The sequence below is a fragment of the Carassius gibelio genome, chromosome A15, assembly GCF_023724105.1.
Source record: "Carassius gibelio isolate Cgi1373 ecotype wild population from Czech Republic chromosome A15, carGib1.2-hapl.c, whole genome shotgun sequence".
Taxonomy (NCBI): domain Eukaryota; kingdom Metazoa; phylum Chordata; class Actinopteri; order Cypriniformes; family Cyprinidae; genus Carassius; species Carassius gibelio.
The window spans coordinates 646,702-663,501 of record NC_068385.1 but is presented as its reverse complement, the minus strand read 5'-3'; the positions used below and the strand labels follow the sequence as shown (position 1 = coordinate 663,501).

The window sequence follows — 16,800 nt, the reverse complement described above, 5'->3', positions numbered from 1 at the left end:
AAAAAAAATGTTTGTACAAAATAGTTTTGAGTTTGTACAGTCAAAGGTAGACACTGCTATTTTTTTTTAACACACCCCTTTCAACTAATTGCCCAATTGCACAGCCTTAAGAGCGTGCATATCATGAATGCTGGGTCTTGTTTGTTTTCTGACAATCTACTGAACCTACTGGTAACTTGTTTGCCACGTAGCAATAAAAAATATACTAAAAACCTTGATTATTCTGGTTAGTCACATTGTACTGCTATTATTTTGAACAATACTGTATGTTGTCCTGGCTACCCTGGTTGTTTTCCAGAAAGTCGTCCTTGTGTGGTGAATCTTGTAGCTGTTTTGATATATCACAGTCTGTCTGTGAGGAGCTCTGTGGACAGGGCTCAGCTGGGATAGTGTCCATCCACAGTGCTTGTTTTGGCTGCATGGTGTTATCAGTGTCCTTGTGGGATAAATCAACCACATGATGACTCTGACCTGGTGTGTGTTTTGATGCTGAATGGATTGACACACTCTGCTGAAGGATGACGGAGGGAGACGTAGATATTTTCCTTAAGCATTCTAGCACCAAGTTTGGTTGGGTGGAGGCCATCCGCTTTAAACTGTTGTCTATGCCCCCAGAAAAGATTGAATTTGTAGAAGAAATTCACTCCTTTTATACTGCAAGATCTTTGTAGTTATGTATTCAGCCCAAGCATCGGTGAAAACATATATTTTTTCGCCTTACTGGGAGTGGTCCACTGATGAATGACTGAACTTTGAGTCTTCGAAGTGTTTCAGAGAGTTCACTTAAGTCCTTAGTTCTGAGTTCTGACTGCACTTTCCGAATATCATTCTTTCCCACATGGATAATGATTCGATTTGCAGTGTTGTGCTTCATCAGAATGTTCTGAAGTTCCTTGTTCACATCAGAGACCGTTGCTTGAGGAAGGCAGCATGTTGTTGTAGTCCTGCTACTAATGATTCTGATAACAGAGTCACCCACTAGCAGAGTCCTGGGCTCGGCTGGGCTCTGAGCTGAATGCCGCTGTTTGCTCGAACTTGAGCGCCTGTTAGTAGAGGTGTTAGCTGCTGGCTTATCCAATCCATGTTTAATCACATATGGGGGTTCCTCACCCGCATTCATAAATGCTTGAAATCTGTTCTCAAGATGTATAGGGGATGGTTGAATACCAGTATTTACAAGCCTTGTCATAGTCGAATGTGGGGTAGAGGAAGCTATGGCAGCAATACGAGAAACTTGTGACAATCTGATATCTTGTGTTCCTTTGGGTCTCGCTCCGTTTGTGCCATCGATTAATGTGGCGATCAGTTTCGGCTTGTTCCTCTACACTTGGTATAAACTGTTGAGATTCAGAAGATTCATTGGACTCACCGGTTGTATGCTGAGGGGGTCCTTGACTACGGTCTGTTGAGTGTTCCGTCTGTTTTGGAAGTCCAGAAAGTAACTTTGTTTCAAGAATCACAATCCTTTGTAGAAGTTTGCAGCAGTTCATGCAACAACGCGATCCAACAGGAGGCATTTTCTCTCTCCTCTGTTTTAATGTAGGCAGTTGTTATCCTGTCTCAGGAATGTAACCTATTCGCAGTGGGAGGCAAAGTCCTCTTTTTAGGATGAAATCTACAGAGAGTTTATAAATTAGGCACCAGGTGCTGCTAGGGATACAAACTTAGGTGTCTGTGTGCATGAATGCTGCCCCCAAAGATGAAAATTTTTTAGTGCAAGAGAAGCAGAATATGTTGGATAATAAACAAAATATGTTATAAAAGATGACAAGTTAGTGCTGCAAACTCATCTTTCTTAGAAACTCACTGTTCCAAATCCAAAATACATTGTTAAAATGTTTGCAGATCAGATTTTTTTTAAGTGATGGGGGAAGATGGAAGGTGACCAAATTTGACAAAAGTTTAACAAAAACAAATGCAATCACAGAATATCACACCGTGATGTTTACAGTATATATTGATATTATTATTTTTGGAATGATCTGAGCTGAGAGAGTGAAGAGTTTCATTGTTCTCTACAGGTTGAGTAAGTGTGGTGTCACAGATGAAGGTTGTGCTGCACTGACATCAGCTCTGAGATCAAACCCCTCACACCTGAGAGAACTGGATGTGTCTGGGAATCGACTAGGAGATTCTGGTGTGGTGTGTCTCTCTTCTGTCCTCGAGAATCCTCACTGTAAACTGGAGATACTCAGGTGAGAATCACATGGTCTGGTTCTCAGATAAATTCTCTCTCTGTTTTTAAGATTTATAAAAGCAGTGTAGGAGAAACAGAGGGGTTGCAATCAGAAATCACCACAAGCTGCCTGAAATAGTTTAAGTAGTTGAATTCAAACACAGCATGAACCTCTCTTTCTTTTTAGAAATAGATGTTCCATTCGCACTTCTTTATATAATAGCAGTGACTGGGGAAAACCTTCAAGCTTGAATGTATTGCACATGTAGGGCTGTACTGGGACACATTTGGCTCAAACGTTCGTATGTCTGAATAAAGCCTTTAAATTGAAAAAATAAAATAAAATGTTTTTTATTTATATATAATATATATATATATCCTAAAGGATTATTAGGAACATCTGTTCAACTTCTCATTAATGCAATTATCTAATCAACCAGTCTCATGGCAGTTGCTTCAATACATTAGGGATGTGGTCCTGGTCAAGACAATCTCCTGAACTCCAAACTGAATGTCAGAATGGGAAAGAAAAGTCATTTAAGCAATTTTGAGTGTGGCATGGTTGTTGGTGCCAGACGGACTGGTCTGAGTATTTCACAATTGGCTCAGTTACTGGGATTTTCACGCACAAGCATTTCTAGTGTTTACAAAGAATGGTGTGAAAAGGGAAAAACATCCAGTATGTGTTGGTCCTGTGGGTGAAAATGCCTTGTTGATGTTAGAGGTCAAAGGAGAATGGGCCGACTGATTCAAGCTGATAGAAGAGAAACTTTGACTGATATACCCACTTGTTACATCCGAGGTATGGAGCAAAGCATTTGTGAAGCCACAACACGCACAACCTTGAGGCAGATGGGCTACAACAGCAGAAGACCTCACCGGGTACCACTCATTTCCACTACAAATAGGTAAAATAGGCTACAATTTAAACAAGCTCACCAAAATTGGACAGTTGAAGACTGGAAAAATGTTACCTGGTCTGATGAGTCTCGATTTCTGTTGAGACATTCAGATGGTATAGTCAGAATTTGGCGTAAACAGAGAACATGGATACATCATGCCTTGTTACCACTGTGCAGGCTGGTGGTGGTGGTGTAATTGTGTGGGGGATTTTTTCTTGACACACTAAAGGCCCCTTAGTTCCAATTGGGCATCATTTAAATGCCACTGCCTACCTGAGCATTGTTTCTGACCATGTCCATCCCTTTATGACCGCCATGTACCCATCCTCTGATGGTTACTTCCAGCAGGATAATGCACCATGTCACAAAGCTTGAATCATTTCAAATTGGTTTCTTGAACATGACAATGAGTTCACTGTACTAAAATGGCCCCCACAGTCACCAGATCTCAACCAAATAGAGCATCTTTGGGATGTGGTGGAACGGGAGCTTCATGCCCTGGATGTGCATCCCACAAATCTCCATCAACTGCAAGATGCTATCCTATCAATTATAGATTACTTGGGCAAACATTTCTAAAGAATGCTTTCAGCACCTTGTTGAATCAATGCCATGTAGAATTAAGGCAGTTCTGAAGGCGAAAGCGGGTCAAACACAGTATTAGTATGGTGTTCCTAATAATCCTTAAGGTGAGTATGTGTATATATATATATATATATATATATATTAGGGCTGTCAAAAATAGCGCGTTAACGGCGTTAATTAGTTGGTTGTCGTTAATTACGTCAAATTTTTTAACGCATTTCACGCATGCGCAGTGTGACAAATTATTCAGGTTAGGAAAGTCTCGTCGATCTCTGAATTCTCAAGATAGTAAAAAACAGCGGCGAGCGCCGTGACGAAAACACAGAAGAAGCTTAAGGTTTTACCCCAGTTACTCTCAAATACATTCATGCCAAGCTCGATAAACAGAGACGACTTTGGTAGTTGATACGATGGAGCTTCTTCTTCCTGTTATAGCAGTGATCCTCAAATCTGGCTCGCGAGTTTCATGCAGAGTTTAGCGCAGACTCCAATTAAACACACCTGCCTGTGATTTACTAATGATCCTAAAGACACTGATTAGCAAACTCGTGCGTGTTTGATTAGGGTTAGAGCTAAACTTCGCAGGAAAGTGGATCTCGCGAGCCAGATTTGAGGATCACTGTGTTATAGCGTCCTGTGTTTCACACTGCGCATGCGCAGAACGCCTACATGCAATGCAGCGAAAATTACAGCTGTTTGGAAAAGCATATGCATTTTTACTTGGTTTTACTGGCACTTGAAGCCTTCAGAACGTGAAAATATCGATCCTAAAGTATTGTGGCAGAGCAAATGAACACCTCCCAAAAACAAGAGTGCCCAGAGTGCTGCTTATGTGATTGTGGCGCATGTTTGTGTTTCTGAGTGCATTCTTTCGAGTTTCTCTATGCATAATTTCATAGATATGTGGCTATATTTAACCACTGGTTCATCTAAAACTCTTACATTATCTGTAGTTAAATGGCATGGTTTGATATAGTGCTCAGGTAAATTTGATCTAAGTAAATGTTAAACTTTTGAAATTCAGAAAAAAAGAACCACATATTGATGAATCAATACATGAAAATTATGTATCTGTGTCCTGTTATTTATCTTTTGGTATGCATTTCAGAAAAAAAATGGTTAGGATTCAGGTGTAGTTGCAAATAGTGATTAATCATGATTAATCCACTGAAAATTCTGATTAATTTGATTAAAAATTTTAATCATTTGACAGCCCTAATATATATATATATATATATAAATACATTCACACACACACATACACACACAAGTTGAAGACTGAAATTAATGACAAAAGATATTATCTAATCTTGAATGTTTTGTTATCAATGTTGTGCAAGTTACTTCCAAACTGTAATACATTATAGATTACTTGTTACTGTCATTTAAAAGTAGTTCCTTACCTCACAATATTAATCTCTCAGAATTGTAATGTGCTACGTGGCTCCTGTATTACTTTTGAGTGACTTTCACTAAAATATAACAGAAGTAGAACTTAACATTCTAAAATGTCAAAATGTACTGCAGAGCATTGCACATCCAGTCAAGTGCGATATGGAGCATAATGACTGTGGGCTTTTCAGGCTACTAACAATATAGATTATAATTGGCAAAGTGAAGGCTCAAGACAATGCAAGGCTGAGATCAAGGTATCAAGAGCCACCACACACAGAAGTGTCAAGGAATTTGCTGAACCACAGACAACATCATCAGCGTCTTACCTGTGCTAAGTAGAAGAAGAACTGGACCTTTGCCCACTGGTCCAAAGTCCTGTTTTCAGATGGGAGCAGGTTTTGTATTTCATTTGGAAACCAAGGTCCTAGAGTCTGGAGGAAGGGTGGAGAAGCTCATAGCCCAAGTTGCTTGATTTTCAGTGTTAAGTTTCCACAGTCTGTGATGATTTGGGGTGCCATTTCATCTGCTGGTGTTGGTCCACCCGTTTACGAATAAATATTGGAGCACTTCATGCTTCCTTCTGCTGACCAGCTTTTTGAAGATGCGGATTTCATTTTACAGCAGGATTTGGCACCTGCCCACACTGCCAAAAGTTGGTTAAATGACCATGGTGTTGGTGTGCTTGACTGGCCAGGAAACTGACCAGACCAGAACCCCAGAGAGAATCTATGGGCAAATGAGCTGAAGGCCATTGTCAAAGAAACCTGGGCTTCCATACCACCTCAGCAGTGCCACAAACTGATCACCTCCATGCCACATGGAAGCGAAGCAGTAATTACAGCAAAATGAGCCCCTACCAAGTATTGAGTACATGTAAAGTAAATAAACATAGTTTCCAGAAGGCCAACAGTTCACTTAAATATATTCTTATTGGTCTTTTGAAGTATTCTAATTTGTTGAATTGGTGGGTTTTTGTTAAATGTGAGCCAAAACCATCACAATTACAGTAAAATAACCGAAGACCTAAACTACTTCAGTCTGTGTGCATTGAATTTATTTAATACACAAGTTTCACAATAGAGTCTAATTACTGAAATAAATTAAATTTTCCTCGACATTTTAATTTATTGAGAAGCACCTTTAAGTTAATTTTACTCAGAGTATGTTCCTGGTTTAGACTCAAGACATTCATTGTTTAAGACGTATCAGATATGTATTTTGATTTAGAATTTAGACATTTTAGAAAATGCCGATCCATGTGTGAGATGATGATATAAAATATTATATATATATATATATATATATATATATATATATATATATATATATATAATATTCAGCTGCGTTACCTCCCTCGGGAGTGCCAGCGTTGCCCAAGTCCGATCCCGAGCTGACAGCTGTGCTTTCCTGGGCAGTTGAGGGCATCAGGCTTGACTGGAATCCTCCACCCAGCCCCGAGTGCTCAAGGCTGGATGATTGGTTCCTGGGGGCTGCTCATGCTGATCGCCAGCAACTTCCGCTGGTTCCTTTTTTTCTTCTGTCCTGCACGCCATGGCCACCCTTCAGGTCTACGAGGCCATGCTGCTCAAGAGCTGCACGCGGGCAGTGCTGACCCAGGGGTTTTGCAGGTGGCATGCACTGCTACCGACCTCGCTCTCCGGGTGTCGAAGGTTTCTGTGTGCACCTTGGGTCAGGTGATGTCCAGTTTGGTGGTCCAGAAGCGTCAACTATGGCTGAATCTGGCAGACATGAGGGAGTCTGATCGGACTCAACTCCCCAGTCTCCCAGGTTGGCCTCTGCTGCCCAGAAGCGAGAAAAGAGATCCTTTGCACAGGGGAGTTTGTTTTTTTTCCCAGTTGACCTGAAGACCCAGCCGGTTACGGTGTCTGAGCACCAGTTCCCTGTGCTCGCACAACTGCGCTCGAGAGTTAGCTAGACACTAGCATCCCCTGAAAGAACTTCAGAGGGAAACAGGATTTGTTCCTGGCGGAAGCTGCAAGCTGCTGTATTACCAGACCATGCTCTGATGATATGACTGTCCTCATATGGACTAAATCGAAGACTGCAACCAGGGATGTGATACTTTGGCTGGGGAGCAGTGAGTTCTTGGCAAAATTTACCCTGAGTCCTAGGCACTCTAAGTGGCTCAGGAGCACGGCTCTGGTGACAAGGAAATAATGGCTGTAGAACCCCGAACACTGATGAGTGTGGAAGAGGGAAAACGCTCTTGACAATGTGAAATATTTATTGTGTTCGCCATAATAATGGTGCTTTGCGGGGGTGAACAACAATGGGCTCAGGTCGCAGAGCAGGCAGACGAGAGAACATTGGGGTGGTCCGACCGTGGCGGGACTTTGCTCCTTCCTCTTCCTTCCCCAATGGTCAAGAAGATTTTGAGGACGTCGGGTCCAGCACAATCCTTGGCCGGGGCCCTGATGTCTCAGCAGTTTAGCGCTCTTAGCGGGGCGAGCTTGCTGATGCTACTCCTTAGGGGGTGCCGCCTGGTAGGTAGAAGGGGCAGGCTTCTGAGCCCATGCTGGGTCAGTGCAGTCCTGGGGAGATTCGAGGCAGAGCTGGAGCATTTAGGCAGGAAGTGTCGCATGGTCTGGGATGACTTCTGAGCTGCAGTGAAACACTCAGTGAATCCCTCTACAGCTGGCACGAAGAGACTAGACTCATTCAGGGAATGGAGAAGCTTTGCCTGGATCACTTGAAGAACGGCCATGGTGTGCAGTGCTGAAGCAGCTTGGCCCACAAAAATATAGGCTCTGCCAGCCATGGCGGAGGTAGTCCTCAGCTAGTCTCATCCAGTGGTGAATGGAGAAGCTTTGCCTGGAACACTGGAAGAATGGCCATGGTGTGCAGTGCTGAAGCAGCTTGGCCTGCAGAAATATAGGCTCTGTCAGCCATGGCCGAGGTTGTCCTGCAGGGCTTAGAAGGAAGGGCACACTTGCTTTTCCACCCCACAGACATGGGGAGGCAGAGGTGGGCAGCCACGTCCTCGTCGAGTGGCAGCATTTGCTCAAAGCCCTTCTCCTGAAAGCCATCACACTGAAGTGAGAGCTGCAGAGGAGGTAGTGTGTATCACAAATGTACAGTCGTGAGTTTCTGCTGGATGTCAGCAGAACCACATTTTTAGAGTTAAACTCCATGCACACAGGACTGCTGTGGGATCTCGGTCTTCTCCGGAAGCCTTCACCATCACCGACCCCCACTATTGCATCTCACCCACAGCGTAGGTGCCACAAGCCATGTGAGTGGAAGCAGAAGAGGGTTAAGCACAGAGATATCCAGGCTAGGCTAATGGCTAACCCACACAAGCCATCCATCCCAAGCATCGTACTGGCTAACGTTCGTTCTTTGGACAATAAACCGGACTACATCTGATTACTATGCTCAACTTAGAGGACTGTAAGAGACTGTTGTGTTTTTGTGTTCATGGAAACATGGCTTAGCAACAACGTTCCAGGCGGCACTATTCAGCTTGACCAGCTGATGTGCTATTGAGCAGACAGAGCTCTCTTCGTGGAAGGAAAAACCTGGGTTGGCGGGCTTTGTGTTTACATCAATGATGCGTTATGCCGCGATGCTGTTGTAATCTGCAAATACTGCTCACCCCTGGTGGAGTTTATGATTATTAAGTGTCGGCCGTTCTATCTACCAAGGGAATATACTGCCATACTGCTCGTTTCTGTTTACAGTCCTCCGAACAACAACAACAGCAACAGGAATGATGGACTAAATAAACTGTACCAGCACATCAGTGAGCAGCAGAAAGCACACCCTGATGCTTTTCTCACCATAGCTGGGGATTTCAAACATGCAGACTTAAAGTCTTAAAGAGTGTGTTTCCAAAAATACACCAACACATTAACTTTCCAACAAGAGGTAATAACATTTGAGACGTTGTTTACACCACACAGAGAGGAGCCTACAAAGCCCTCCCCTTCCCCCACATCGGTGCCTCAGACCACATCACTGTCATGCTAATGCCTGCATATGGACCGCTCATTAAAGTCGCCAAACCAGTTCAAAAACAGATTCATTGTGGCCGGAAGGGTCGTCGGAGGCTCTTCAGGACTGTTTTGACTCAACTGACTGGAACATGTTTAAGCAGGCTGCTACATACAAAAACACCACAGACCTCCAAGAGTACTTGGAGACTGTCACTTTATACATCAACAAGTGTATTGATGATGTAACATGTACAGACTCCTGAAAATGCAGAACGCTGCTTTCAGAGCTGGAGAGGACAGCCAGGGCCAACCTGTCCCATGGCATCAGAGAGGCTAAGAGTCAACACTCCAGGAGGATAGCCCATCAATTCATCCACTGCACAGAAGACTCCACCTCCTCCCAGCGACCAGGTGATGAAACTGACCCCAGACAGCATGAGAAGATCCTTCAGCAGGATCAATGCATGCAATGTTCCAGGTCCTGACAACATCCCTGGGCGTGTACTGAGAGACTGTGCAACAGAACTCACTGATGTCTTCACACACATTTTCAACATCTCACTTAGTCAGGCTGTTGTTCCCACATGTTTCAAAGCTACCATCATCATTCCAGTCCCTAAGACGCCATCTCCATACTGCTTCAATGACTACTGTCCTGTTGTACTTACTCCTATCCTCTTGAAGTGCTTGAACGGCTAGTCATGCACCACATCAAGTCTGCCCCCCCCCCCCCCTCCCTAGACCGTTTCCAGTTTGCATATCGGTCCAGCCACTCGATCGATGATGCCATCGCAACTGCCCTCCACTCAGCACTCACACATATAGACAAAAAGGACTCATACGTCAGAATGCTATTTATATGCTTCAGTTCAGCATTCACGCAATCATAGCTCAACAGCTCATTTACAAACTGGTCCAGCTTGGACTCAACACTTTGCAGTACAACTGGCTGTTGGACTTTCTGACTGGAAGACCTCAGGCAGTAAGGGTAGGCAACAACACATCCAGCACCATCACAAAGTTCCTGGGTGTGCACATCACAGAAGACCTCTCCTGGACTGACAACACCGCAGCACTGGCCAAGAAAGCACAGCAGCATCTCTACTTCGAAAACCGAGAAGAGCCAGAGCCCCGCCCCCCATCATATGCACCTGAGCTGCATCTGAATGGCACCTACAACGCGTCCTGCCGGAAGACTCTGCAACGCTTCCCTCTTCTGCCCCAGAACTATGAACCCCCCACCCCCAGATCCCACATCCCCAGGTCCTTCCACCCCCTCCTCCCACTAACATACGTTGGCACGCCACAGTCACTTTTTGCAGCATTGGTCTGCTCACTACCTCATTCAGCATGGAACTGATGTAATTCTACGACCTCATCAGTCAGTTTAAATAAAATAACTGCTCTTGAGCCCTTTTTCACTTTAATCAGACTGAATAGGCTTTTTTTGCACTAAATATCTTTTTATCTTTACTGTTTGTTCACTTCACTGGTTTGAACTGTATCTGCCACGTGCCCTGCACTGTTTTATTTAACTTTATTTTTATTTTTATAATATGTTTTTTACATGCCCTTATTGTATAGTCGTATCTTATACTTTATATTAGATTTTTAGGATCTACTGTTAGTGTTATCTGTATGCACCGAGGGTCTTAGAGAAACACAATTTCAAATCTGTGTATGTATGTACTGTACATGTGGAAGAAGGGACAATAAAGCAGACTTGACTTGACAACAATAAAATCCTGCTTAGGGCACCCATTTGGCCAGCAGCACCCTTGTGTGGCACACATGTGATGCTCATTATCACTCGCATCATTGGCCTCAATTTCCCACAGGTCTTAGCTCCGTTCCACTTGTTACACTCACATTCATCTGACCCCACGATTGAGTGCAACACCCACATGTCAAAATATAATCAACGACAGATGTATAAAACCAAGTTACCATTCAACATTTTTTTCTTTTTTTCACTCAGATGTACATGACAATAAGAAAAAAAAGATCTAATACTTCCATTTCATTGTGACTTGTTTTTGTTTATCTGATCCATGTCACTCTCTGATCTGGGAGAGTGAAGAGTTTCATTGTTCTCCACAGGTTGAGTAATTGTGGTGTCACAGATAAAGGTTGTATTACTCTGGCTTCAGCTCTGACATCAAAACCATCGAACCTGAGAAAAATTAGTCTGACTGGTAATCAACTAGGTGATTCTGGTGTGTTGCATCTCTCTTCTGGACTCAGGAACCCTCACTGTAAACTGGAGATACTCAGGTGAGAATCACATGGTCTGGTACGCAGATACATTTTGAAGATAAAAATATAGATTTTTTAAGGTTTAAGGAAGTAATGAAGAAAAAAAAGAGGGGTCAAGATCAGAAAGCACCGGGGGCTGCCGGAATACAAACACATATATATATATATAAACACTAATCAGGTATAACATTATGAAGAGAATAAGAGAATAACACTGATTATCTTTTCATAACCGCACCTGTTAGTGGGTGGGATATATTAGAGAGCAAGTGAACATTTGTGACCGTGGACCACATAACCAGGCATAAGAGTTCCTGTAGCACAAACTGGTAGAGCACTTGGCTTGGGGGCACAAGGTTGGGGGTTCGATTCCCCGGGAACACATGATATGTAAAAATTGATAGCCTGAATGCACTATAAGTCGCTTTGGATAAAAGCGTCTGCTAAATGCATTAATTTAATTTAATAAGAGTACATTTTGTGAAATTGAGATTTGTTTCATCTAAAAGCTGAACAAATAATCTTTCCATTGATGTATGGTTTAGTAGGATATGACAATGTTTGGCTAAGAACGATTTGAAAAACTGAAAACTTGAGTGGTGCAAAAAAAAAATCTAAATACTGAGAAAATCACCTTAAAAATTTTCCAAATGAAGTTCTTAGCAATGCATATTACTAATCAAAAATTTTTGATATAATTACTCTAGGAAATTTACAAGATATCTTAATGGAACGCCATCATTACTTAATATCCTAATGATTCTTGGCATAAAACAAAAAATCTATAATTCTGACCCATACAATTTTTTGGGGATATTGCGAAAAATATACCCAAGTTCCTTAAGACTGGTTTTGTGGCCCAGGGTCACATTTTGTCCTCAAAGTTGATGAGTTAGAAGGAGGAAAAATTTGGCAAGTTTGACAAGGGCCAAATTTCGATGGCTAGACGACTTGGACGCAGCATCTCCAAAACTGCAGCTATTTTGGGGTGTTCCTGGTCTGCAGTGGTCAGTATCTACCCAAAATGGTCCAGGAACAGCAGTGAACCGATATCAGGATCATGGGCAGCCGAGACTCATTGATGCATGTGGGGAGCGAAGGCTGGCCTGTGTGGTCCGATTCAACAGACGAGCTACTATAGCTCAAGAAGTTAGACAAATGAAAATAGAATGTAGGGGTGACCCCTAATAGTCGACTAATCAATGCTTGGATTAGAGGAGCCTGATTTGACCACCAATCTAACAGTCGAATATTAGCAGGGTGTTATTGATTATGCAATTTTGACTATATGGGATAGCTCAAACGTCTGATTTCACATAGAACTACCAGTTTTCTCCCAATAAGTTAATATACAGCCTATTATGATAAAGCTGTAAGAATCTGAAAAAAAAGAAGCTTCAAATTAATATTTTAAAGTGCGTAAATAAATCTAACCACCCCTATAGATTTATGTTTCACTTTCCATAATCCGTGGCCGAAAGAGGATCATTTTGGCGTCAGGGATTTCAAACTTTACCAAGACTCAAACTGACACAGGCAAAGACTGGATTTTTCTAACAGGTAAGGTACAAGTGATTTCAAAACATTTCAGCCGGTGTATATATATCGTGAATATATTATTTACCTGATTTGGTTTTGAATCAAGCACTTCATTGTACTATGATGATATCGCACAGCGCGAGCAGGTCAAACTGCAATGCAGAATAGTAATAACTATGACTGGACTGTAACACCCGTACCATTACAATGAGAACACCATTATAATAAAACACTGTGAATTTTTAGAGTTTAGCTGCCGTGTTTCTGCAAATTGTTTAGTGAAGAACTCGTCCATAAAAGTGTGCATTCAGATCCTAAGGATTTTCATAGTCGAATCTGAGTTTTCGAAACTTGCCGATATTCGACTGATAGTCGAATCTTATGTTTGGGGGCGGGGCAAAATACATAAACAAGTCAGACATAACATAATTACTAATGTTAACACACAGGGAAAATGTGTAATGAACACCTTGGAGATATAAACGGGGTAAATAATGTTTTATGTTTTGATTAACAGATAGCTAACACTTAACGTCAGCGAAACCATAACAATTAAAACAATTTTAACAATAGTGTAATAATATATAATAGCTCTCATTATAACGTTAACCTAAAACATTAGCAAGTTAATGTTCTGCATTTCTGTTTTGAGCTGCGCATGCTGAAGATGACCAGTAGAGTGACAAGGTTGATATCAAGTTTTAAATCAATGAAATTCAACTCATAATTTCATATAGAATATGCTTCGTTATTTATACAACATAACGTTAACATTAAGACTTAAAGGCTATTTGCAAAAAGGACCCGAATGCACATGAACATATCTGCGGGGCTCTGAATGTGAACTCCTTTTGTGGACGCGTTCTTCACGAAACAATTTGCAGAAACACAGCAGCTAAACTCTAAAAATTCACAACGTTTTATTATAATGGTGTTCTAATTATAATGGTATGGGTGTGACAGTCCAGTCATAGTTATTACTATTCTGCATTTTAGTTTGACCTGCTCGCGCTGTGTGCTGAAGAGATATCACCGTAGTACAATAAAGCGCTTGATTCAAAACCAAATGCATCTTATATCAGGTAAATAATAATTTCACAATATATATACACTGGATGAAATGTTTTGAAATCACTTGTACCCTACCTGTTTGAAAAAATCCAGTCTTTGCCTGTGTCAGTTTGAGTCTTGGTAAAGTTTTAAATCCCTGCCGCCAAAATCCTTTGGTCACGGATAATGGAAAGTGAAACATAAATCTATAGGGGTGGTTGGATTTATTCACCCACTTTAAAATATTAATTTGAAGCTTCTTTCTTCTCAGATTCTTACAGCTTTATCATAATAGGCTGTATATTAACTTATTGGGAGAAAACCGGTAGTTCTATGTGAAATCAGACATTTGAGCTACCCTATATAGTCAAAATGGCATAATCAATAACACCATGCTAATATTCAACATTTAGATTGGTTGTCGAATCAGGCTCCTCGAATCAAAGCATCGATTAGTCAACTATTCGGGGTCACCCCTAGTATATATTTTGCTATTATTATGTTACATGCCTAGGAATGATCTGAGCTCAGAGAGTGAGTTTGTCATTGTTCTCTACAGGTTGAGTAATTGTGGTGTCACAGATGAAGGTTGTGCTGCTCTGGCTTCAGCTCTGAGATCAAACCTGAGAGAACTTGATCTATCATGGAATAAACTAGGAGATTCTGGTGTGGGGTTTCTTTGTTCTGGACTCAAGAATCCTCACTGTAAATTGGAGATACTCAGGTGAGAATCACACATGGTCTGGTACTGAGAAATTATCTTTCTCTCTCTTTTGTTCTCTTTTCTCTTTTTTAAGGATGATTTAAGGAAATAATGTAGAAGAGAGAGAGGGGTTAGAAAGCATCAGAAAAACAGCATGAATCATGAGTCTCTATTTCATTTACATTTACATTACATTTAGTCGTTTAGCAGACACTTTTATACAAAGCGACTTACAAATGAGGACAATGGAAGCAATCACAATCAACAAAAGAGCAATGATATACAAGTGCTAGAACAAGTCTCAGTTAGCTTTAACACAGTACACATAGCAAGGGCTTTTAAATAATATAATAAATACAAAGAAAACAGATAGAATAGAAAAAGAATAGAGCAAGCTAATGTTAGAGGACTATTTTTGCTTTTCTTAATTGTATAATAAATGAAAAGAAAGATAAAATACAAAAAGATTAGAAAGAATAATTTTTAAGAATAATCATATTCAAGAAATAGAATTAGAATAGTGAGTGCTAAAGTTAGAGGGTCAAATAAAGATGGAATAGATGGGTTTTAAGCTGATTATTGAAGATGTCTAGGCACTCAGCTGCTTGGAGTAAGTTGGGGAGGTCATTCCACCGGGAGGGAGCATTTAATTTAAAAGTCTGTAAAAGTGACTTTGTGCTTCATTAGGATGGCACAATCAAGCAACGTTCAAGCTTCTAGATTGCACATGAGTCTGAAGTAATAAATTTAGGTAAATGGGTGCAGAGCCAGTGGTAGTTTTGTAGGCAAACATCAATGCTTTGAATTTTATGCGAGAAGCTATTGGTAGCCAGTGCAAATTGATAAACAGAGGTGAGACGTGTATTTTTTTCTTCTCATTAAAATTTAATCTTGCTGCCTTGTTCTGGATTAATTATAAAGGTTTGCTAGAACTGAATGGAAGACCTGCCAAGATGCAAAGAGAGCATTGCAATAGTCCAGCCTGGACAGAACAAGAGCTTGAACAAGGAGTTGTGCAGCATGTTCCGAAAGAAAGGGCCTGATCTTCTTTATGTTGAATAAAGCAAATCTGCAGGAGAGTACAGTTTTAGCAATGTGGCCTGAGAAAGTCAGCTGATCATAAAACATAATTTCAAAGCTTCTGGCTGTTTTTGAAGGAGTTATGGTTGATGTGCCTAAGTGGATGGGCAATTATGATGAAACGATAGGTTTGCTGCGAGCGCCAACCTCTCGCTCTCTCTGGTGAGGCCAGTAAGGAAGTGACTAAAACTGCAATTCATCGACTGGCCGCTTGACGCTGGCTGCAAAAGGGAGTCAGCCCCATAGACTCCCCATGTTAAAATGCCCAACTTTACAGCAGAAAAAAAACATCTTTATAGCCTGGTGCAAAAAATGATTTTGGTCTAAATAACTAATTTTGCACTTCATGACAACTGTGAGGGGGGTTAATTTTTCATAATTCATCCATTTAAATTATATTAAGACTTAAAGTTCTGCATAATTAAGGGTGTGGCCACTTGAGTGACAGGTGGATTGCCACTAATGACACTGCTGTCACACTAGGTGGGCGTGGATTCAACAAGTAATTCCCTGCCTTTTTGCCCATTTTTGATTGTCCGGGAGAGTTGCGCGGTGATGCGCTGCCAAGATGGCGATGGCCCGCTCTGCACATTTTAGGCTTCAAAAACACACTTCAGGAGTCTACGGGTGACGTCACGGACAGTACGTCCATGTTTTTATACAGTCTATTGTTTGCTGTAACCACAAGCAGTTCTGTCTTGGCAACCCTCTGGGCAACTAAATGATGTCTATCATTAGCCATTGGCTAATAAATTCTTAGATTTAACTCACCATTGTGTGTGTTTGAGGCTATTTTAAGATTAGCACAGATATATTTTCACTGACTGAGCATTTCAGAGTATCGCTCTCCATCAAGCAATCTGTAGTTTTTCAATTCATCTTAATGGACGCACAGCGCACCTGTATTTGCCAAACTTTAAACTCTCTGTGAAGGCGCATGACTCGCGTAGCTTTGCTGATAGCGTGTTTCTCACACATGCAAAGAGAGAAAGTTTTACTATGCTGAATGGACGTACTACATGTAAACTATATTATATGTAGAATTTTCCTGTCATTATTATATGTTGAATTTTCCTGAGTTTATTTAGAATTATTCACCTTCTTAGAACAAGCAGAAGATATGGTAGTGGGCGGAGTGGGCAGAGCTAATGCGCAAAT

General features: G+C 41.3%; 1 protein-coding gene across 1 annotated transcript in view; it reads left to right on the top strand.

Moving 5' to 3' along the window:
* The first annotated feature begins 1,874 nt into the window (after nt 1-1,874).
* Nucleotides 1,875-16,800, top strand: part of LOC128028806 (ribonuclease inhibitor-like) — an 81,452-nt gene continuing 66,526 nt past the window's right edge. The window contains exons 1-4 of the mRNA XM_052616140.1: nt 1,875-1,881; nt 1,988-2,195; nt 11,115-11,288; nt 14,419-14,583. Of these exons, the coding sequence (XP_052472100.1) occupies nt 1,875-1,881; nt 1,988-2,195; nt 11,115-11,288; nt 14,419-14,583 (554 nt within the window). The remainder of the gene's footprint in view (nt 1,882-1,987; nt 2,196-11,114; nt 11,289-14,418; nt 14,584-16,800) is intronic.